This window comes from Anopheles arabiensis, chromosome 3, assembly GCF_016920715.1.
Source record: "Anopheles arabiensis isolate DONGOLA chromosome 3, AaraD3, whole genome shotgun sequence".
Lineage (NCBI taxonomy): Eukaryota > Metazoa > Arthropoda > Insecta > Diptera > Culicidae > Anopheles > Anopheles arabiensis.
In genome coordinates, this window is record NC_053518.1 from 74,076,809 (window position 1) to 74,098,142 (window position 21,334).

A 21,334-nucleotide genomic window follows, 5' to 3' on the forward strand; every position below is an offset into this window, starting at 1 on the left:
GCTCGCTCGCTCACTCGCTCGTTTACAACGGGTTTGCGGTTCACGATGATCACGTCAAGCGTGTCCCGCACGCTGTTGGAGATGAATTGGCCACACACGTATACACACACACGTGCTGTGTGCACTGGAATATTAATATTTTATTTCTGCAACTGTTGATTCCTATCTGCACACTCCGTTGCAAGAATCATCCACCAGCAAAACAACAGTAACAGTGCGTTGCTTGACACACCGGACGCGAATGATCAAACCTTACCCCCGTGTGCACAAATTGAACCTCCCACTATCGATTCACACACCCCCTCCCCCCACAAAAGCGGAACCGATTAACAAAGTACGCCGCTCCGTCGCTCCTATTAACACACTGGCCACCGCAAAACCCGTTTTCTTTCGCAGTGTCGGAACGTTACATTCCGCGTCGCAGGCAATCACATGTTGTAGTTCCCGCGCGGTACCGGATGACGTGTGAACCAACGGTCGACTGACGGGCGTGCGATCGGAGCACGGCCCGAAACAAGAAACCACCGCAGTTTGTCCGTGGCCTCACACCAGCTCGAAGGGCGAAGAGTAGCGGTGGTGGTGGGCAACAACACGGGGCAGCAAACAAGTGCGACCGAGCGAGCGAGCGAGCGCGCGTGTGTGTGTGTTTGTACGGGGTTGTTTATTCATAAAATGGACCATCGGCATGACAACGTGCAACGGCAAATAAATAAAAAGCCTTCGGATGCTCGAAAACATTGGTACAAAGGGCACGCTCTGTAGGAAAGGTGTGTTGGCTTTTTTTTGGTTTTTGGGGGAGGGGGGGGGGACTGCCGATCCGCAATCGTTCGCTGCCGGACGGGGTTTGAGATTTGCTTTTCCATTTGATTAAGTGGCCTGGTAGTGTGGTAGGAATGTGGTAGCGAAGTCGTGGTGGTGGTGGGTGCATTAACTATGGATGGCGCTGTCTCACCCAGCGGAGCCTAATGGCCTCCCCCTCCCCCAAACACTTGGTGTGAACTTGCGATGATGATTCTTTGTACCGCGATTTTGTTAACCATTAATTATTACTGGCAATTGTGATGTCGGGAGGCGTACACCACGGACCGAGCCGAAGAACGTTCCAATGGTAGTGCAATTGCTACAGGGTGTGCCTAAGGGGTGTCATTTTTCAGAAAGAATTAAATTATAATTTAATCTTTATAAATTAAAGCTTATTTTTTCAGTTTTCTTTGCCTTAACAGCAACAGTTTTATAGCAGCCTTCAAGTACAACCTTTATTAGTTGCTTTTCGCTTTTACTTTTCGATTATTTACATCAACAGTGTTATCTTGTCCCTTGACGCACCTCTTCTCCTGCTACGGATACCATCGCCCATTACACGTCGGAATGGATAAAAAAGGGCAAAACTTAAAAGCGTTACAGATGAGAGAATAAAAAAAGGCGTATAATTAGACGTAAATGGGTATGAGAGAAACGTTGAAAGCATTCCCGCACAGTTGCGATACAAATCACTGTTTCGGCGGTTTGCTGTAGCTTAGTGGCTGGTCGCGGCATTGTGATCCTCACACACACACATACATATTGGTATGGCATTTGGAGAACAAAAAAAAGAAGCACTTGGTGTGGCACTTTCAGCACCCTTTTACATACTGGTGTCCACGTTCGGTGGTTTGTGCAGCAGATACAGCACGACGATCGTCGCCAGCGCACTCACGAGAAAGATCACATCGAACCAGCGGTGGTAGAAGTTAAAGTGCAGCCCGCCGAGCACCTCCGTAATGATGACGCGATACTCGGCCGGCATGTTCATGCGCATCAGCAGCACGGAGGAGCAGAAGTACATGCCCATTATCTGGGCCAGCACCAGCACGATAATGTTGGACGATTTGCTGGAGGAAATTTTGTAGAAAAACTTGGTGAGCGTCAGCAGCAGGCCGCGGATCGAGGTGACGACGATGCAGCCGACCAGCAGGAAGGACACGTGCTGGCTCCAGAACGCAATGTCCATGTCGAAGCCGCACCAGTGCACCGCTATCTCGATGCCGCGCGTTACCGGGTCCTTCTTGCCGACCCGATCGAAGATTATGTTGATTGTGCACTGCAAACACCGGGGGGGGGGGGGGTGGGGGAACACATTGCTGTAAGCGATTTTGTTGTTTGTAAGGGGCAAATTACTTACAATAAATATTTTCCACAAACAGTACAGGCTGAAGAAGTGCCCTAGCACGTTAAAGTATTTCCCTTGCAGGGTGGCGGCCCACCGTTCCCGTTCCTGCATGTTCTTCATCGAGTGCGCTTCGAGGAACAGCTGCCGGGAGAGCTCTTCCAGGGCGGAAATTTCTAACCGCAGCTGCCCAATATCTACAAAGAAATGCCAAATTTAATTCGAAAAAAATTTTCATCGCAGAATTGCATTTCTGTCGACCCACTTTCAGCACCGGCGGGTCGCTGCGTGACGCTACTTATCATGCCCCAGATGCTTTGCTTCTGGTTCGGCTTGTTGCGCCTCCGGTCCAGCGCGATGCGCTTCTTCTTCACCAGTATCATGTCCATCGTTTGCAGCAGCCTTCGCTCCAGATTGACCACGTCGCTCTGCGAGACGGGCCGGATGAAGTACGACATGCTGGTGTACGGATAGTTAACCGCACCGAACCCGGACAGGATGGCCATCACGGTGACGCCGACTACGCCGATGCGTGACACGGCCTGCTCGATCGTGAATATGCCACGGCTGACGCTTAGCAACGGGAACGGATCGCCGATGCGCCAAAAGCCGTACAGATAGCACAGCCAGATGAGTGTTGTTAGTGGTTGCACCCATTTGGCCGGCACTGCAGAATGGGAATGAAGAATGTTGAGCAAAGGAACACGAATAAAAATTGGACCTTTCCATACCTATTCGTACGTTGCTGATGCAGGAGTAAGCAATCAGATACGGTATCACGGCAATCACCATGATGAGCAGCAGCGTTAGCCCCAGCCGCCAGTGGAAGTAGCGCGAGCTCGAGTCCAGGAAGCCGATGATTTCGAAAATAATCAGCTCAAACATGGTCAGCGACAGGGCGAGCGTAGAGGAGAAGATGAGCTGCACGAACACATGGCGGATTTCGTAGTTGCGGAAGAGCTGCTTCACGAAAAACACCCATCCGCCGATGAAGAATATCAGCTGCACCGATTCGGAAAAGAAACGAAACAAAACCACAAGACTGAGGACGTGTTGCATTCCGATCGATCGAAACCTGTGGGGTGGCACTTACCTGTGACACGAGCACGATCAACGTATCACCCATAAATGGCAGCTCCATGGTGTGTGGCTGCTTTGTGTTGCGATTGTCCGTTGAGCCTTGTTTTCGATTACAGTGCGGTACTCATCGTTGTATATGCAAGTCCACCGGTTTTGGCCACCAACTCCCGGCGCAGCAAAGGGTTTGTATCCGCTAACGAACTTGCCTTTACCGTGGCAAAGACCATTTGTTTATTTCGGCGTTTTTAACGAGCTGTCAAACAGGGCGGCTGCCCAGCTGACAGTTTGTCGGAGCTTGACACGGGCGGTAAACAAGGTGACAGTTCAGCGCAATAACTGGAGCAGTTGATTTATTGAGGGGTTTTTTTACTGATAATTTCAATGTTATTTCAATAGTGATCAGAACAATAAAGTGTAGATCATGAAGACCACGGTGGAAATATACTGGTCGTAATAATTGCGAAGATGTCGGAAGGTGTGTCGGACACTTCGAAAATTCAAAATATTGCTGCATTTCAGTGACCGTTATGCAATTTATGCAACAATTTTAATATCTTTATGAATAATTTTCTTCTTCTTCTTCTTACTCTTCTTCTTATTCTTCTTTTTCTTCTTCTTTTAATTCAATAATTTTAATATTTTCCTGAACCATTCATTGTAAAATCTAAATCTAGCTTATTTGAATTTTATGAATAATTTTCTTCTTCTTCTTCTTCTTCTTCTTCTTCTTCTTCTTCTTCTTCTTCTTCTTCTTCTTCTTCTTCTTCTTTTGTGCAACAACCGTTTCCGTGAATGCCTGTCTGTGCTACTAATGGGCTTGGGCTATCAGTGACTTAATGGTTACCCATTGTCGGTTAGTCAGTCCCAAGTATGAGGGACACACGGCCCATATGGGGCTTGAACCCATGATGGGCATATTTTTAAGTTACGCGAGTTGATCGACTGTATCAGAGACATTTGAAGGATAGATTTGCCTGGATTTTAAACAGCTTTGTGAAAATTGGACCCGTTTCAGAAACTTCGACCCTTCCCCAATTAAAGTAACAATCGTAAAGAATCATTTTTTTCTTTAACTAATTAAATAAAATTGCACTCTTTATTCGAAAAATTCGATTTCGGAACTGTCCCGGCCCCCCAAACAGGCTCACCGGCGTCACCACATGCGCGGCGAGGAACCGTGACCACCGGAAAGCATTCCACCACTGCCCGGTGTCTGCAACCCCGAACTGTGTACCCCGTGGAACGGTGTGTGATGAAAATGTGCTGCCGCCGACGCCGCCGCGTGTTGATGCGCATGGGGATGTCCTTGTTGTTGCTGCTGGTGCGCTTGCTGCTGCTGTTGCGTATGGTGATGCGTATGCTGTAGCACCTCCGGGCAGGGTTTACCGTCCCGCACCAGCACCGGAGGATTGATCTTCTTCGGCGGACTACCACCGAGCACGTTCGGTGGCGGTGCGCCATAGCACGAGCTTTTCTCCGTCTGCGCACGCTTCGTTTTGTAGCGATGGTTTTGGAACCAAATCTTAACCTGCGTGGGCGTGAGGTTTATCATGCTCGCCAGATGTTCCCGCTCGGGGGCGGACAGGTAGCGGGCCTGTTTGAAGCGTCGCTCCAGCTCGAACGTTTGTGACTTGGAGAAGAGAATGCGTCGCTTTCGCTTCTTGTGGCCACCGCCGGTGCCGCAGCCCGACTCTCCACGGTGTCCTCCCGACCGGCTGGCCCTCGGACCCGGTGAGTCCAGATCGTCCGGGGTGTCGTCCGGGGTGTGATGGTTGTTGTTGTTGTTGTTCGTGTCGACGGAACATTCTGGATCGAGCGAAGGACCGTCGGACTCGAGCGCTACCAACCGATCGGACGCTTCGTTGACAACGCGCGGGATGTTGCTGTAGCTGGCAAGGGAGTAAAGTTCCGGCCCGGGCGAGGTACTATCTGGACTGAGCTGCTGATTGCTACTGTTTGCTGCTGTTTCGCTCGGTGTGCTGTGTTGAATAACTGATGGAACTGTAATTGAACAAACCAATGAATATATGATTCCTTTATTAAATTACACAGCCCTTCCTTACCATAATCTAAATTCACGCCACCATAGGAATAGGACGATCGGGGCGGTTCCGAGACCACGCCGGATGACCCCAATGCTGCACTACTTCCTCCAAAGAGATGATGGGCATGGTGCGAATAGGAATAGTACGGTGGCGGATCGTACGGTATCCCAGTGCCAATCGCGGATGGATTAAGGACGGGCTGCAGTGGCAAGCAGGAAGCGGTCTGCGAGGACATTGTACCGTACGGTAAGGCAGCAGATTGATCGTCCGGGTAGCTCGTGGGTGCGGTAACATCAAGCGATGGTTGGGTGGCATGCTGTTGCGACTCAAGCTCGGCGATTGTGAAGGGATATGCGGACGGATGGGGCGCGTGAGGTTGCAGCACGGTCGAGGAGGATAGGCTGGCAACGGACGGTTGGTCTTTGCTGGCGGGTTGATCCTGGTGCTGATGCTGCTGACTGTTCAGCTCGAGGATGTTGCTGATGTGAAACCGTTGCGAGCGCTGTGATGGAGCCATGCGCATACTATCCAGGATGCTGCACGGTGGGGAAGATTGAAGGAAGAATTAGAACCATGTAAGGATGGGTAAATAAGGACATAATCTGAGACTAAATCTGGGTCATAATGGAAGAGAGTCAGAGTTGTCCTGGGGTGTCTGGAGTGCATCCATGTTAGTTCAATTCGGACTCCGACGAAATCGTAACCACCGTCGGACGTTCCACTCGGACTCGGAGCTGACCAATTTCGGTCTGTTTCGCATAATGCTTATCGTCTATTCCGCAAATTGCTTCAATGGGCTTTAAAATGCTTACTTAAAACTAGGAAAGAAGAATTAAGGGATGGGAAAGATGTGTGTTGAGAATAGATTAGGTAGAATCCAGTAGGAGAGCACGAAAGCGGGATAGACACAGATTTACTGGTTGAAGGACTCGCACGCTTTAAGTCACGGGTCGTTCTGAGCAAAAGTATAACGTATACGAGGTATTAAAATGAGAGGTCTGTCACGAAGACAACGAGAAGGAGCATACAGCGGAATATTAGACAGTAGAGAAGGAGCATCAATATGAGTGGTAAGTAAACTGGAGATGATCAAAGACTGAGTATGTGAATGACAAGTCTTGATGTCAGTCAAACCCTACAACAGTCAGCGCACCGAGTATTGAGGCATGTTGCTATTATAGCCATGCAGGAATCTTCGCACTGCGATACGAGAGAATTTTCTTTGAATGGTCTCAAGATATGATCAGTCTTTGCATGGTTGTGGTATCCGCCGAAGTCCAGACTAGGCATTCATAATCTAGGATAGGAAGTACCCGGTAGCAGTAGAGAGCCTTAAGACATGTTGGGTCGCGTATTTCGGAAGCCATACGAGAGATCAAGCCTAATACCTTACTGGTTTTGTTGACGACAAAGTTTATATGCTCCTTGAACAAGAGGTCGCCATCTAACCATACTTCCAGATTCTTTGCGGAAAACACTCTATTTAAAGTTGCCTCATCACATTGCATTTTGCGGGACACAGGTTCAAGCCGTTCATTGGACACCATGTAGAGAATGCATCCATGACATATTGCTTATCATTAAAACAGAACATATTGGCTGTAGTACCTGCCGGAGTCCAGACTTGGCATGCATAATCTAAGATAGGACGTACTCAGCAGCAGTAGAGAGCCTTAAGACATGTTGGGTCGCGTATTTCGGAAGAATCGGAGAGATCAAGCCTAATGACTTATTGGCTTTGTTGACGGCAAAGTTTAAGTGCTTCTTGAACAAAAGTTCGCCGACTAACCATGCTTCCAGATTTTTTATCGAAAAACACTCTATTTATAGTTGCCCCATCACGTTGCATTTTGCGGGACAGAGTGTCAAGCCGTTCATTGGGCATCATGTAGAGAACGCACTCAGAACATATTGCTTATCATTAAAATTTTTGATAAAGTAAATTAGTTAAAGATTCACAAAAATATTAAGTTCCTCGGAGCATCGGCATAAATTACAATCACAGAATTATTTATTCAAATTTAGTGGTTGAACTGTTGGGAACACACATGTTGCGTAATTTACTGCGTTATTTGTTTTTCTAAGCAAGAAATGTGTCAAAAAGTTGTAAATATTTTACCAACACTTGGGCCACAAAATTCGACTTTAAATTATACAACAACCTCCTCCAAAAGCTCCCTGAAAGCCATTCAATAAGGCGTTAGATAATTCCTTTAGCAACGATTTATTAACTAGTAACACCACCCAACTGTATATGCATATCTGTACACACACAAACACCCATCCCCACTTCCACAGCACACGTTCCTAATAAAACCTCGTGTATCGCTTATCGGCACAACACTCCACCAATGGTTGGCACGTTTCGGTGCGCACCTTAATCCTAATCGCCGCTTGCTATCAGCCATTCTAATCATAAAAAAAACACACACACACACGCGCGCGCTCACCGTGGAATGGAAGAGTTGAGCACGATCGGGTACAGGGCGGCCCGCAGCAGGCTGTGATTGAGCGTGGCGGCGGGCATAAAGATTGGCGCCCAGGACAGGAAGGGAGCACATTTTGTGAGCAGCTTTTCCAGCCGCGGATCGGTCACTTTTTCTTTCGCCAGTGTGGTAATTTTCACCGGTCACTTGGATCACACTTCGGCAGTCGGCTCTCGCACTGGTTGAAGTAGTGGATCGGTTGAGGATCTACGCGCTACTGAGTGTGTGCCGTTTTGTCGGTTGCCTTGGTAGGACCACAGCAGGCAAGGATAGTAAGAAAGGAATCAAAGTACGATTGTGCGCGGTAACGCCGCACCATGTGGCTCCCTACGCTTCGCGCATTATTTTTCTCATATTTTACACATATTTTTTATACAACTCCTATGCAAATTGTTCAAATCTACCTTCAAGACATTAACTTTTTTTTTCTTACAACTCATAAAAATACCACTAAATGAGGTTACTTATCAAGGAGCTAGCGTTACATTTGCACCGCAACTGGAAGTCTATTCTGGAAGTGTTTTGTAGACACGCCCCTTTCCTGGAAAGAAGGCGTATCATGGCGGATGTCGCAACTCTTTGGCGGGAAAATTGAATTACGCGTAACAGTGTTATTCTTTGTTTTATTTTTGGTTTTATTTCTGTATTATATTTTTAGTATTATTTTTATAGGTTGTAGAGCCAGAATTTGTATTTACATTTTTTAGCGTATTTTTTATATAAAATTTGAGATCTCAGAAAACTGACATGTTTAGTCTTCTTCGAACATGATATGAGAGTATAAACAATTGCACTTACTTCCCTCAATGTACAAAGTAAATAAATTCCCCACAATTAATTTAATCGATGCAAATAGTTTCTACCATTAAAACGACTTCAAATGCTGGCAATCGAATTAACCATAAATCACTGCAGGTGATGCCCTATTGATTCTACACCAGCACTCCTCTCGAAAGTCTTCAAATGCCACTCAATCATCAAAGCATGCAATGCTCGTCTGGCGGAGTGCATCGAAACAAGTTACCCCATTAAACTCCCATGAAAGTCGACAGCAAAAACTCAACATAACAAAAAAAAGACACCCACTGGCAGCAATGCAGAAGAGCGATAAATCTATCACACGTATGCACGCTTTGCTCGTATGCTCCTGCGCACACATGTTTGCATGAAGTTGCTCACTTGCGTTTTAAGGATCCATGGCTCCATGTAAACCCTCTCCGGGGAACCGGTGCAATGAAGTAGTAGTGAAGCTTTTGAAAGTTAGAAACTCCTCAATGTACCATACTTGGAATACTCTATTTCTGCCCCGTCTCAGTTGTGTCTGTCTATTTCTGATGTTTATGCGCTATCTCTCGCGTGCTGACTACGAATCGGATTATCGACCAAAAAAAGGGAACTGAGAAAGTCATATTTTGCATGCCAAAGAACCATTTCGATTGCGCACTACACTTGACGGGAAAGAAGTAGAAACCTCAATCACGTGCCTGAGGCCCCAAAAAAGGACTTCCCTAAATAACAACAGCGCGTTTTAATGCGCTCATCGTCTGCTTCGCGAGGGTTCACTGAAGCGTATCCTGCTCTCGCGTACGCCTCGCCATCCTCCTCATCAACAGCAAACAGTGTTCGCATAAACAATCATAAATATTTCATAATTACGGATGAGCATGTAAACGGTCGTTAAAATAGACACACACACACACATACAGATACAAAACTGCGCTATCCAACGTCATCGAACGTGGGACCATTTGGCTGTTACATTGCCGTTCCCCGTAACGTTTGGGTGCGCTGTTGAAATTAGTTTGTTAGAAAAGCAATGCGCGAATGTTCCCACGGCTATCACGGCTGCTCTGGACCTGGAAGGTTTCCGGTGAGGGCCTGTGTGAGGGCCGATTACAGTCCGTTTTCCCTGTTTCCCACAACTCATTCGTTACCCACGAACAAAAGAGGTGCACTCATGCCAGTGCACGACGAGTAACGTAGACAGAAGTTAATTTCCCCTCTTAGGGGAGGGATTGCACTTCTTAGCATATCATTTACGTGGCCACAAATCAGCGGCACCGTGCTGCAGCTTGCACTTGCACACCCGAATGCACTTCGGTTTGTCAAGCTCTTTTTTTAACCAGTTCAATTACTAAACGTGACTTCCTTAGCCTAGGGAAGCCGCGCCACAGCTTTTGGGATAAGTAGGTTTTGCACATCAACAACCTCCTGAGCCGCGTGTGCTCGAGTTGTTGAAGAGGGGAGGGGTAGGGTTCGTGGGAACTTTGTAATTGGTTTTTTAAACAATCGCATTCTGTTTTTCTCGATTGGCCGGGGTGGGCCTTTTGGCGGCTTGTTTGTTTTGGGAAGGGTTTTGCGACTCGGATTCGGTTGGTGATGTCCTAATATAGTCAATTAGGCTAGAGCAAAGGTTATGATTTAAATTTCTTTTAGTTATTAACTTTTTTTAGACATTTAGCAATTTTTTTAAAATAAGTACTCCCAAAAGCCAGAAAAATTAACCTAACTTAACACTAATTTTTTGAAGTTTATTTATTACCTAAAAATTACCTAAAATAACTCTCCCATTTCCCTCAAGCACATCAAACTGCTTCAAACATGAAACGATATTAAATGAGCACGCCATGGAACGATTCGTCATCGCTAAATGCAGCCGCTAAATTGGGGGGATCTCAGCAGCAAGTCAAAAGACTCGCCAAAAAAACATAACCGACACTGGCGGATAATGGATCCCCCCAGAAATGGATGATTCCTGCTGCTCAATTTGCTACATTGTAACCGCGTCACGCGTCAGCAGTAGAGAAAAAAAACACGTCAGAAGGTCGTTTACGGTTCTTTTTTTGGCCCAGGCCGCTCGTGTTCGTGCCCCCGATCGAAACCACAATTATTGATATAAGCCTAATTTGATTTGTTCGGCTGCGGGCTTTCCCGAAGCGGATTTCTATTTTCGGTGCGCGACAGGAGCGTGAAATTTGATTGTCATTTTAAATTAGCTTTCGATGGATTTATTGGGGAACAAAATTTATTGGTGCCCAGTTTTACAGGAAGGTTAACAATGTACGGTGTATGTTGAAAGCTTTGAGGGAAGGGAAACTATAAAATGATGCTAAATATTTGCGTAAAAAAATGTATAGAATTATTTCCTTGCATTAATGCTTTCCTTGGGCGCTAAACATCACGGATCATCATTTTCGTGAACACCAATTTTTTAATAGAAAATACGCCATTGTGGCTTAAAAAATAAAACATGCGGTCTATATATCTCGTGCGGAATCCATTTAAATTTGTAGACCTACAAGGGTCCATCCACCATCCTCCTTCACAGTCACCATCCCTTGTTGCACCATTGTTCCGATCCTTTGTCGAAAACTTTTTGCTCACCAGGCTGCTCATAAGGTCGTCTGCCGTACCTGTGTAATTCCCAAGCTTCTTCAACGAATACTGCTCAGCCTCACTGCCGATCTCGAACGCACTATACCGTGCGTACGCCGTGTTTTCAGCAGCATCTTTCAGTTCCACCAACAGCTCGTACTGTCTGGCCGAAGTCAACCGATGCAAATGCTCCAGCCCATACCAGAACTCACCATCAACTCTTCCAAACCCGTTCCGATACTCGCTCCAGTTGCGGTTAAAGTTCATCCGTTTGGTGTTACGATGTTGGATAACTAACCAGCCTCCTCCAAAATTGGACTGTTGAACACAATATCCCAAGAATGGTTCATCATGCTCCGTAGGCTGTATTAATAATTTGCCCGACTGCTCCTGTCCAGCCGCCTTGCATGATCGCGACGAGATGCTGGCCAGATCTAGCCCTGTGCTAAGCTTAAACCGTTCTATATCTTCCTGTGATGATAGGGCTTGAATATCCTTCCACAACTTCCCTTGTTGTGCCCAGGCTGTCTGCAGGGAGAGCGTCTTGTGCGACTGCGCCTGCAGTGCGGCTAGCTGACGTTCGATCGTGCGATCATGCTGATTGATGGCTTTGGATAGCTTCTGCTCAGTTTCGAGAAGCTTGTCCTGCAGGTTCTCAAGTTTGGCTACTAACTCTTCGAAGCCAAAGCCGGTAAGCGATAATGCTGTGCGTTTGCTACACTGGACATTTGTGGTAAGTAATGAAATAAGCACAAGCCACAACACGACTTTAGAACCGTCCATGGTGAGCTAGGGACCGACGACTATGCTTGTACCGAATGAAACTGAACATATGGCTATTATGCCGCTCTCTTTTATAGTGAACTAATGGGATAGAACAACTCGATAAATTGCATAAGAAGAAGGAATTATCAGTGACCTACCCATGCAATGGCGACAAAAATCACCAATTCTTGTAAGCGGGCTCCCGGCTTCATTTTCTTTCGAAGCTTTCTGTCATTCTTCCAGACGGTTAGTTATCTCCTAATATTATCAACTCTTTTTCCAGAAAAGGAGATTTTTTAGCACCCATTAGAACCAACGAAGTCAAGTTCATGAATCATTGCATCGTGTCTCTCCTGCTAGCATGATTGTTTGTGTTTTGCACGAGCGGCGTTTGATAAACGATTCAGAAGAGCGCGAGGAATGAGGAAGAACTTGTGAATTTAAGGTTGAAATATTGTTTGAAAGATGGCCTATAGATCACATCTTAGTGAAGGCGATCGATAGAAAAGATGATAGATTGTATCTAATTAGACAGGCAATATTTAAAAAAATCCATACAAGTGCTCTACAAAAATATCATTTCATAACCAATGCGATAGCAGAATACAAATGCTCTACTGCTAATGTATTGCCAACTTCATGATGTTTGGAATCAAATGCACTCCACGCAGTGGCGGATCTAACGGTAGGCGGACTAGGCGGTCGCCTGGGGCCCCGCCGAGTAAGGGGCCTCGTAGATCGCCATTTTATAGTATGCCGTATGGACAGAGTATTAGCGATAAGGCCCCCGGAAGGATGAACGTTGGGGCCCCGAGGCTAGCAAATCAAATGCATCCCCTCCCTCCCCCCACTCCGGCAGCAAAAATTTTAGAGCCTGTGACTGATGATCGTGGGGCCTCCGCCGGCATTTCAAATTTACTGTTCAATCTCCCAACAGCCAGTTTAGTGCCGCTACCATATATTTACCATTTACAGGGGGCCTCAACTCGTCTTACCGCCTAGGGCCCTAGATACCCTTAATCCGCCACTGACTCCACGAACTTCAAGTTCAATGATACCACAGGATGTGAAAGGGGTTGAGCGGAAGAATAACTCAGTACAGCACAAAACAAAGAGCATGTTGCATTATTATCTGTGTTTATGGTTGAGTCAACAATGGTTAAAAGAGCTAATGACTCATGCTGGAAGCAATTTCGCCGAAATGTTTGAAATATTTTTTTCCGAAATGTGATTTATCGTGAGTTGGTGCTAGTGGTGTAGATGTCTTGTATACAGAAGTTCAAAAATGAAATTTATTTGAAAGATCTTCTTTGTCTGACGTTAATAAGTTGGTCTTTACCTTTGGTCAATCTCCCCTCTCTAAATCTAAATTTAATCAATTGAAATGATTACTCCTTCTGTAGACAGTGAGATCGTTTTATCAGCCCTAACGCTACTAAAGCCTTCCTTCGCTCCACAACCCGATGGAATACCATCTACAGTGCTGAAACGTTGTCAAACGACAGTGGCACCTATTCTTGCAAAATGCATCGCTGGCCAATGACTAGTTTCCCAATCCTACATGGAGTGAATCTTGGATGGTTTGATTCCGGAACTCAAGTCGATGCAATTTATACAGACCTGAAAGCAGCATGCGACTCTCTACCTCACGCAATTCTTCTTGCTAAACTCGATAGGCTGGGACTTCCCTGCTCGCTCGTACAGTGGCTTATGTCTTTGGTAATGAATCGCTCATACGTCGTCACAATCCATAAGCACATGTCTAAGGAAATAGTCAGCAGTTCGGGTGTGCCACAACGAAGCAATATTGGCCCGGTTCTCTTCATCTTGTTCATCAACGATCTTGTTACCTTCGCTTTACCTCCCGGCAGTATCAGTCTGTTTGTCGACGATGGAAACATTTTCGCACCTTTACACAACACTGGTGACTGTTTCTGCAAGACTGTGCCTGAGATACCTTCTGCTCGAGGTGCAAATGGCAAATGGCCCAACTATCTGCATCGAGAAATGCTTCTGTGTGTCCTTCTATCGATGCAGGAGCCCAATTACTTCTTAGACGGCAATGCAGTTAATCGACAAAATTATGACAACTCAAGTCTGAATTTTAAATAGCATATCGATGACGTTGTAGGCATAGGAAACCAACTACTTGGCGTGATTATCCGGACAACAAATGAATTTCGCAACCCTATTTACATTAATTTACATTAATGTCTACCTGTCTACATTAGGCTGTCAGTATCTTATGTTCGGTTCTGGAGTATTCGTGCGTAGTCTGGAGCCCGACTACTGCTTCTTCAATTGCTCGACTTGAGGAAGTTTAACGAAAGTTGGTCTAGTGCTACATAGACTATGACCCTTGCGACTTAAATTATATATGTTAAAACTAATCATGCCTATTACCGAGTGGGTAAGAATCTAATATCCTAGTTTTAAAGCTCTGCGTAGTCAAATGGAAGTCAAATGATTTGAAAAGAGAATTGAACTGTCTACACATTGTCAATAGAGGGTCAGTTTACATGTTGACAACACTGTTAACAATGCATACAAGATGCTAAGTTTTATATTTCGACTATTCCGATAATGTCAAGTCATGTCTTGTGTCGCTGTTTTCTTGTCTTGTGCGCTGGTGGGTGAAGTCTTTGATTCCCGAATTGTACTACGATGCTCAACACAATAGAGGCAATACAACGGAAGTTTACAAGACTTGCTTTAAAATGCGACCAATTTAGAGGAGTTACTACCATGCCAAGTTATCGGACGCGTTGCCTTCTGCTTGGCCTACAGACGAACACCGTTTTAAGGTAAACCAATGTGTATTTGTTGCTACAATATTAAACAAATGAATAAGTTGTTTATTAGAGAAGAGCAACATCTACGTGCCTTCGAGACCTCTTCGCTCTCATAACTTGCTTGTTGGTGAGAGCAGGCGTACCTCATATGGATACAATGAGCTGTTACTAGCTATGACAAGGCAATTCAATTCATAGTCTAATCACTTTGACTTCAATTTAACGACCAACGCATTTAAAGAGATTATTTTATTAATTTCCAATTTTGGCGACGCACATAATTTTTGTATCCTTTAAACGGTATAGCAAAAACGAGTCGATCCTAAACTCTGGGACGTTGTATATTATTGTCATTTGTTAGTCATTGGGCCATATTTGCAAATAAGCTCCGTTATAATTAGTAGACGCACAAGGATCCATCCACCATCCTGCCCCTGTACAGTTACGAGCCCTGTCGTCCCGAACCCTGGTCGTAAACTTCTTGCCTACGTGACTATTCATTGAGTCGTCTGCCGTTCCTGTGTAATGCACAAGCTTCTTCAACGAATACTGCTCCACCTCACTGCCGATCTTGAACGCACTTTACCGTGCGTACACAGAGTGTCTGTGTAAACAGTGTTAACAGATGGAAACAATTTATTGGTGCACAGTTTTACAGGAAGGATAACAATGTACGGTGTATGTTGAAAGCTTCGAGAGAAGGACAACTTTAAATAGATGCAAAATATTTGCATAAAAAGGATGATATATTTTTATGGGTTTGTTACCGTACATTAAAGCTTTCTTAGGTCACTAAACTTCACGGATCATCATTCTCGTGAATAGCAATAATTTGCTTAACCTGTCCACAAAGGTGAAACCTTCGGTGCGGGGTCCATTTATATTTGTCGACGTACAAGGGTCCATCCACCATCCACCTTCACAGCTACCATCACTTTTTATACCATTGTTGCGATCCTTTGTCGTAAACTTCTTGCTCACGAGGCTGCTCATAAGGTCGTCTGCCGTTCCTGTGTAATGCCCAAGCTTCTTCAACGAGTACTGCTCAGCTTCACTGCCGATCTCAAAGGAACTATACCGTGCATACACGGATTTTCCAGTAGCATATTTCAGCACCACCAACAGCTCGTGCTTGCGTGCTGTAGTAATCCGGTGTAAGTTCTCTAAGCCGAGCCAAACATCTTCGTCAACTCTTCCGAACCCGTTCCGATACTCGCTCCAGTTGCGGTTAAAGTTCAGTATTCCTTTGTCACGATGCTGGATAACTAACCAACCTCCTCCAAAAATGGACTGTTGAACACAATATCCCAAGAATGGTTCATCATGCTCCGTAGGCTGTATTAATAATTTGCCCGACTGCTCCTGTCCAGCCGCCTTGCATGATCGCGACGAGATGCTGGCCAGATCTAGCCCTGTGCTAAGCTTAAACCGTTCTATATCTTCCTGTGATGATAGGGCTTGAATATCCTTCCACAACTTCCCTTGTTGTGCCCAGGCTGTCTGCAGGGAGAGCGTCTTGTGCGACTGCGCCTGCAGTGCGGCTAGCTGACGTTCGATCGTGCGATCCTGCTGATTGATGGCTTTGGATAGCTTCTGCTCAGTTTCGAGAAGCTTGTCCTGCAGGTTCTCAAGTTTGGCTACTAACTCTTCGAAGCCAAAGCCGGTAAGCGATAATGCTGTGCGTTTGCTACACTGGACATTTGTGGTAAGTAATGAAATAAGCACAAGCCACAACACGACTTTAGAACCGTCCATGGTGAGCTAGGGACCGACGACTATGCTTGTACCGAATGAAACTGAACATATGGCTATTATGCCGCTCTCTTTTATAGTGAACTAATGGGATAGAACAACTCGATAAATTGCATAAGAAGAAGGAATTATCAGTGACCTACCCATGCAATGGCGACAAAAATCACCAATTCTTGTAAGCGGGCTCCCGGCTTCATTTTCTTTCGAAGCTTTCTGTCATTCTTCCAGACGGTTAGTTATCTCCTAATATTATCAACTCTTTTTCCAGAAAAGGAGATTTTTTAGCACCCATTAGAACCAACGAAGTCAAGTTCATGAATCATTGCATCGTGTCTCTCCTGCTAGCATGATTGTTTGTGTTTTGCACGAGCGGCGTTTGATAAACGATTCAGAAGAGCGCGAGGAATGAGGAAGAACTTGTGAATTTAAGGTTGAAATATTGTTTGAAAGATGGCCTATAGATCACATCTTAGTGAAGGCGATCGATAGAAAGGATGATAGATTGTATCTAATTAGACAGGCAATATTCAAAAAAATCAATACAAGTGCTCCACAAAAATATCATTTCATAACCAATGCGATAGCAGAATACAAATGTTCGGCAGCCCTTTGTACTTCCAAGTTCACTATATCTGGAATCAAATGCACTCCATGAACTTCAGGATGTGAAAGTGAATGTGGGGAAGAATAACTCAGTACAGCACAAAACAAAGAGTATGTTGCTTTATTATCTGTTTTTATGGTTGAATCAACTATGGTTGAAAGAACTAATGACTCATGCTGAAAGAAATTTAGGTGGACGAAATGAGTTCTTTGAAATAAATGTGTCATTTTATTTAAAAGGTCTTCTTGATCGGACGATAGTATGTAGGGCTTTCGCCAATATTAAACAATTTATCCCTAAAGTTCAGCAAATGACCTCAGAATGTCGTAACGTATCATCATTTTCGTAGACTTCAAATGGGGCATAGAAAAACGGTTGATCCTATACCCTGGGCCGTTGTATTCTTTCAAATAAGCTCCGTTAATATTTGTATCTGTGTATGTGTGTATTGTCCATTATCATAATTTGTAATTTCCTCAGCATGATTTTCAACACCGGTCTGGTTTGGGCCGGTCTGGTGGTACAGTCGTCAACTCGTACGACTTAACAACATGCCCGTCATGGGTTCAAGCCTCGAATGGACCGTGCCCCCATATGTAGGACTGACTATCCTGCTATGGTAACAATAAGTCACTGAAAGCCAAGCTCACTTCATTAAGTGGGTACAGCCTTGACCGACAGCGGTTGTTGTGCCAAAGAAGAAGAAGATTTTCAACACGCCTCAAGCTGGATTGAGTTTGAAAGTTCTTTGTGATATGTTGAACATCTGTGAAAAAACTGAAATTTCATTTTGAAGCTAATACACAATTTGACAGCTGTTGAAAAACATCTTGTAGGTGGTGAATAATTATGTACATACTCGAAACTGACTTGGAAAGCCCTGTATTGGTGTACAATTTCACAGATAGGATAACGATGTGCGGTGTATGTTGAAAGCTTCGAGGGAAGGACAACTTTAAATCGATGCTAAATATTTGCGTAAAAAGGATGATATATTTTTATGGGTTTGTTTCCTTACATTAATGCTTGCCTAGTGCGCTAAGCTTCACGGATCATCATTCTCGTAAATACCAATTTTTTGATAGAAAATATGTTATTTTCCCTAAACATATACACTAAGCTGTCTTTATTACTCAGACGTCCATTTATATTTGTAGGCGTACAAGGGTCCATCCACCATCCTCCTTCACAGTCACCATCCCTTGTTGCACCATTGTTCCGATCCTTTGTCGTAAACTTCTTGCCTACGTGACTGCTCATTAAGTCGTCTGCCGTTCCTGTGTAATTCCCAAGCTTCTTCAACGAATACTGCTCCACCTCACTGCCGATCTCGAACTCATCGTACCGTGCGTACGCCGTGTTTCCAGCAATATCTTTCAGCTCAACCAACAGCTCGTGCTTTCGTGCTGTGGTAATTGCGTGTAGCTTCTCTAAGCCGAGCCAAACATCTTCCTCAACGTTTCCGAACCCGTTCCGATACTCGCTCCAGTTGCGGTCAAATGCCTCCAGCCTTCTGTTGTTGCGATGCTGGATAATTAACCAGTTTCCTCCGAAACTGTACTGTTGAACACAATATCCCAAAAATGGTTCATCATGCTCCGTAGGATGTATTAAGAATTTGCCCGACTGCTCCTGCCCAGCCGCCTTGCATGATCGCGACGAGATGCTGGCTAGATTTAGCCCTGAGCTAAGCTTAAACCGTTCTATATCTTCCTTTAATGATAGGGCTTGAATATCCTTCCACAACTTCGTCTTTTGCGCCCAAGCTGTCTGCAGGGAGAGCGTCTTGTGCGACTGCGCCTGCAGTGCGGCTAGCTGACGTTCGATCGTGCGATCCTGCTGATTGATGGCTTTGGATAGCTTCTGCTCAGTTTCGAGAAGCTTGTCCTGCAGGTTCTCAAGTTTGGCTGCTAACACTTCAAAGCCAAAGCCGGTAAGCGATGATGCTGTACCATTGCTGCACTGGACTTTTGCGGCTGGTAATGATATTAGCACAAAATATAACAACACTTTCAGTCGGTACATGGCGTAACACTTGTAAGATTCCAACGACTAACTATGCTTGCTGTTGAATTAAACTAAACACACGGCTCATATGCAGGTCGCTTTTTATAGTGGACTAGGAGCGGGTAGAACAACTAAGAAACCATTGGATAAGAACAAGGGCTTATCAGTGTGTATTGCGCATACAAAATTAACCAGCAAACCTAACCACGGTCAACAAAGTTGACACCAAAAACTTGGCAAGGAATAATCTCTTTGAAGGCGTCGAGGCCTGTTGTGTTGTGTAACCACCGTTTGATAAACGTATGAAAAGATCACAAGGAACTGGGTAAACTTCACCGCAACAGAAGAACACATCGAGAGAAATTGAAGTCATACCATATCAAGGGTAGAATGGTGTTTTTGGATCCAGTGCAAGGTCACAAGGTGATAAGAGATTTGTCTAACTGCTCTTATTCGGATCTTTCAACACAAATTATTTCTCTTTCTTAGAAATAAAACTCCACAGCAATGAACTGTTGAATAATTCTGGCTGCAATTTCGATGATTACCGTCTCGCAAGAGTGGCCTAGTCGCTATTCACTTACGCACGCTCAACATAAAGAACTCTTATGTAAGGTCATGGTCTTAAAGCGATTAGGGGAATATGCTAAGGCCATGCTTATCCGTCGATGCCTTGAAGTGAGAAAAACGAATTCCACAAATCAGAACCATTCCGTACAAGAGTTTATGATCCTCCAGCACGCTACCACACAATTAGGTCTCTTGAGCCACTTGAGAAGATATAGCTCCAATTTCCGGCACAGAACATCACCAAAAATTCAATCCAAAATCAAACCACTACTTCAAGTACCATCAAAATCCGTTAACAATCTGCTACACCAGAAGCGCCCCACAAAAACCCCACACTGATATCCCATTTATGACCTGCCTTCATTGCCACCCGAAGCCTGACGTTTAATTGCCTATCGGACGACAAAGATTAGATTGTTCCAGAGACAGTCCCGCTATAAGCCGCTGCACACTGACTGCACTAATCTCCCTAACGAAATCTCTACACACATCGGTTCGCGTGTGCAGATCATAAATAATCTTGTCATACAATTTCGATAAAACAGACTTCATTCATCCCTTCATTCAGGTGATGGTGGTGATGCCTGCCCAATACTTACTCCGAGCGATAATCACACTCCGGTGCATAGTAGTCCGGTGGGAAGATGTGAAAGTTTGCATCGTAACCCTCGTCCGGGGCGTGTAGGCCCGTGTAGGGATAGTATGGCGTTGCCGATGGTTGGCCGGCGGGTAATCCGTTAGCTCCTTGGCTCATGCTGTCTGTTCTGGCACTGGTTATTGCCAAGTCTGTTGGCACTTTGAATAGGCACACGTGAAGACCTAAGTAACTTCTCACAGATCTTCTCCGAGGAGCATCGCTCGTATTTGAATGATTTCAATGCAACAAAACTAACACAAAACAGTTCAAAACGATCTGTTTCACACTTAACATAGCACTGTCTCTTTCTCTGAATTCACTTACTCACTGACCGATTGATCCGATACAAGAACGAACCACCAACCTGGCCCAACGAAGACGGATTGATTGGAGCCCAATATTGGCACTACCGGTCGGCACTGTCCCGCGCTATCGTGTGTCGTCAAGCTTTAACTGCTGCATTCACCCGAGCCCCATTTGCAGTGTGCAACCAACAACCCATCCTGTGCACCAGACCACCTCCACCCTTACCCACCCGAGGCAAGAGACGCACCTTATTAATACGGCAGTATTTCTCTAATGTTTAATTTCACATTATCAACGATTGATAAAAATGAACGAAGGAGATGTGTATGTGTGTGGGAATGTGCATTGGTTCACTGGAGGCTCTCTCTCATACACACACACACACACCTGGGTTGGCCGCAGCCCAATGATTGCCTGCGCTATCTTCTTTATCAGCTTCAGGTTGGAGCTTTTATGGGACACAAACACAGGTGTACTACAAGGGATGCGGAAAGGGCAATGAAAGGGGGAGTCCCGCGGGGGGAGGTTTATTGGAAAAATTGTTACTCCCGATCGGCGGCAACAACATGTGGCCAGTAAGTTTTTACGTGTTTGGCAAATGTCCTTCAATTAATTTATGCTTTTAATAGTTAAATCAGGATTCAATCAGTTTTAAGGCTTCAAGTAAGACTTTTCATGTCTAGCCAATTTGAATTACTTTTCACTAGTAAACTATAAATACATTTTGAATAAAGTTAAGTTAAATATGAAGGTTAAGCTTGATTTAAAG

At 45.0% G+C, this 21,334-nt stretch overlaps 3 protein-coding genes across 3 annotated transcripts; all 3 read right to left on the minus strand.

The window, feature by feature from the left end:
• Positions 1 to 754: 754 nt before the first annotated feature.
• LOC120899866 (Golgi pH regulator) lies at positions 755 to 3,348 on the minus strand. Its single transcript, XM_040306152.1, has 5 exons — positions 3,240 to 3,348; positions 2,878 to 3,148; positions 2,412 to 2,813; positions 2,162 to 2,343; positions 755 to 2,080 (listed from the first exon to the last, which is right to left on the minus strand). The coding sequence occupies exons 1-5, from the start codon at positions 3,285 to 3,287 to the stop codon at positions 1,625 to 1,627; spliced, it is 1,359 nt and encodes a 452-aa protein (XP_040162086.1). The 5' UTR covers positions 3,288 to 3,348; the 3' UTR covers positions 755 to 1,624.
• A 643-nt stretch (positions 3,349 to 3,991) lies between these two features.
• LOC120903443 (homeobox protein vnd-like) lies at positions 3,992 to 20,774 on the minus strand. The gene is made up of 3 exons (XM_040312879.1): positions 20,222 to 20,774; positions 5,290 to 5,807; positions 3,992 to 5,227 (listed from the first exon to the last, which is right to left on the minus strand). The coding sequence occupies exons 1-3, from the start codon at positions 20,374 to 20,376 to the stop codon at positions 4,380 to 4,382; spliced, it is 1,521 nt and encodes a 506-aa protein (XP_040168813.1). The 5' UTR covers positions 20,377 to 20,774; the 3' UTR covers positions 3,992 to 4,379.
• Positions 17,720 to 19,118, minus strand: LOC120903444 (angiopoietin-related protein 1-like). Its single transcript, XM_040312880.1, has one exon. The coding sequence runs from the start codon at positions 19,068 to 19,070 to the stop codon at positions 18,084 to 18,086; it is 987 nt and encodes a 328-aa protein (XP_040168814.1). The 5' UTR covers positions 19,071 to 19,118; the 3' UTR covers positions 17,720 to 18,083.
• Positions 20,775 to 21,334: the final 560 nt, after the last annotated feature.

Excerpts from the sequence above, each read along its gene's own strand:
- LOC120899866 (XM_040306152.1), bottom strand. The coding sequence starts at position 3,287 with ATGGAGCTGCCATTTATGGGTGATACGTTGATCGTGCTCGTGTCACAG. Across the intron at positions 2,814-2,877 it reads CATCAGCAACGTACGAATAG|TGCCGGCCAAATGGGTGCAA; the intron begins GTATGGAAAGGT and ends CCCATTCTGCAG. Across the intron at positions 2,081-2,161 it reads GTTTGTGGAAAATATTTATT|TGCACAATCAACATAATCTT; the intron begins GTAAGTAATTTG and ends CGGTGTTTGCAG.
- LOC120903444 (XM_040312880.1), bottom strand. The coding sequence starts at position 19,070 with ATGTACCGACTGAAAGTGTTGTTATATTTTGTGCTAATATCATTACCA.
- LOC120903443 (XM_040312879.1), bottom strand. The coding sequence starts at position 20,376 with ATGAGCCAAGGAGCTAACGGATTACCCGCCGGCCAACCATCGGCAACG. Across the intron at positions 5,808-20,221 it reads GAGTGTGATTATCGCTCGGA|CATCCTGGATAGTATGCGCA; the intron begins GTAAGTATTGGG and ends CCCACCGTGCAG. Across the intron at positions 5,228-5,289 it reads TGGCGTGAATTTAGATTATG|TTCCATCAGTTATTCAACAC; the intron begins GTAAGGAAGGGC and ends GTTCAATTACAG.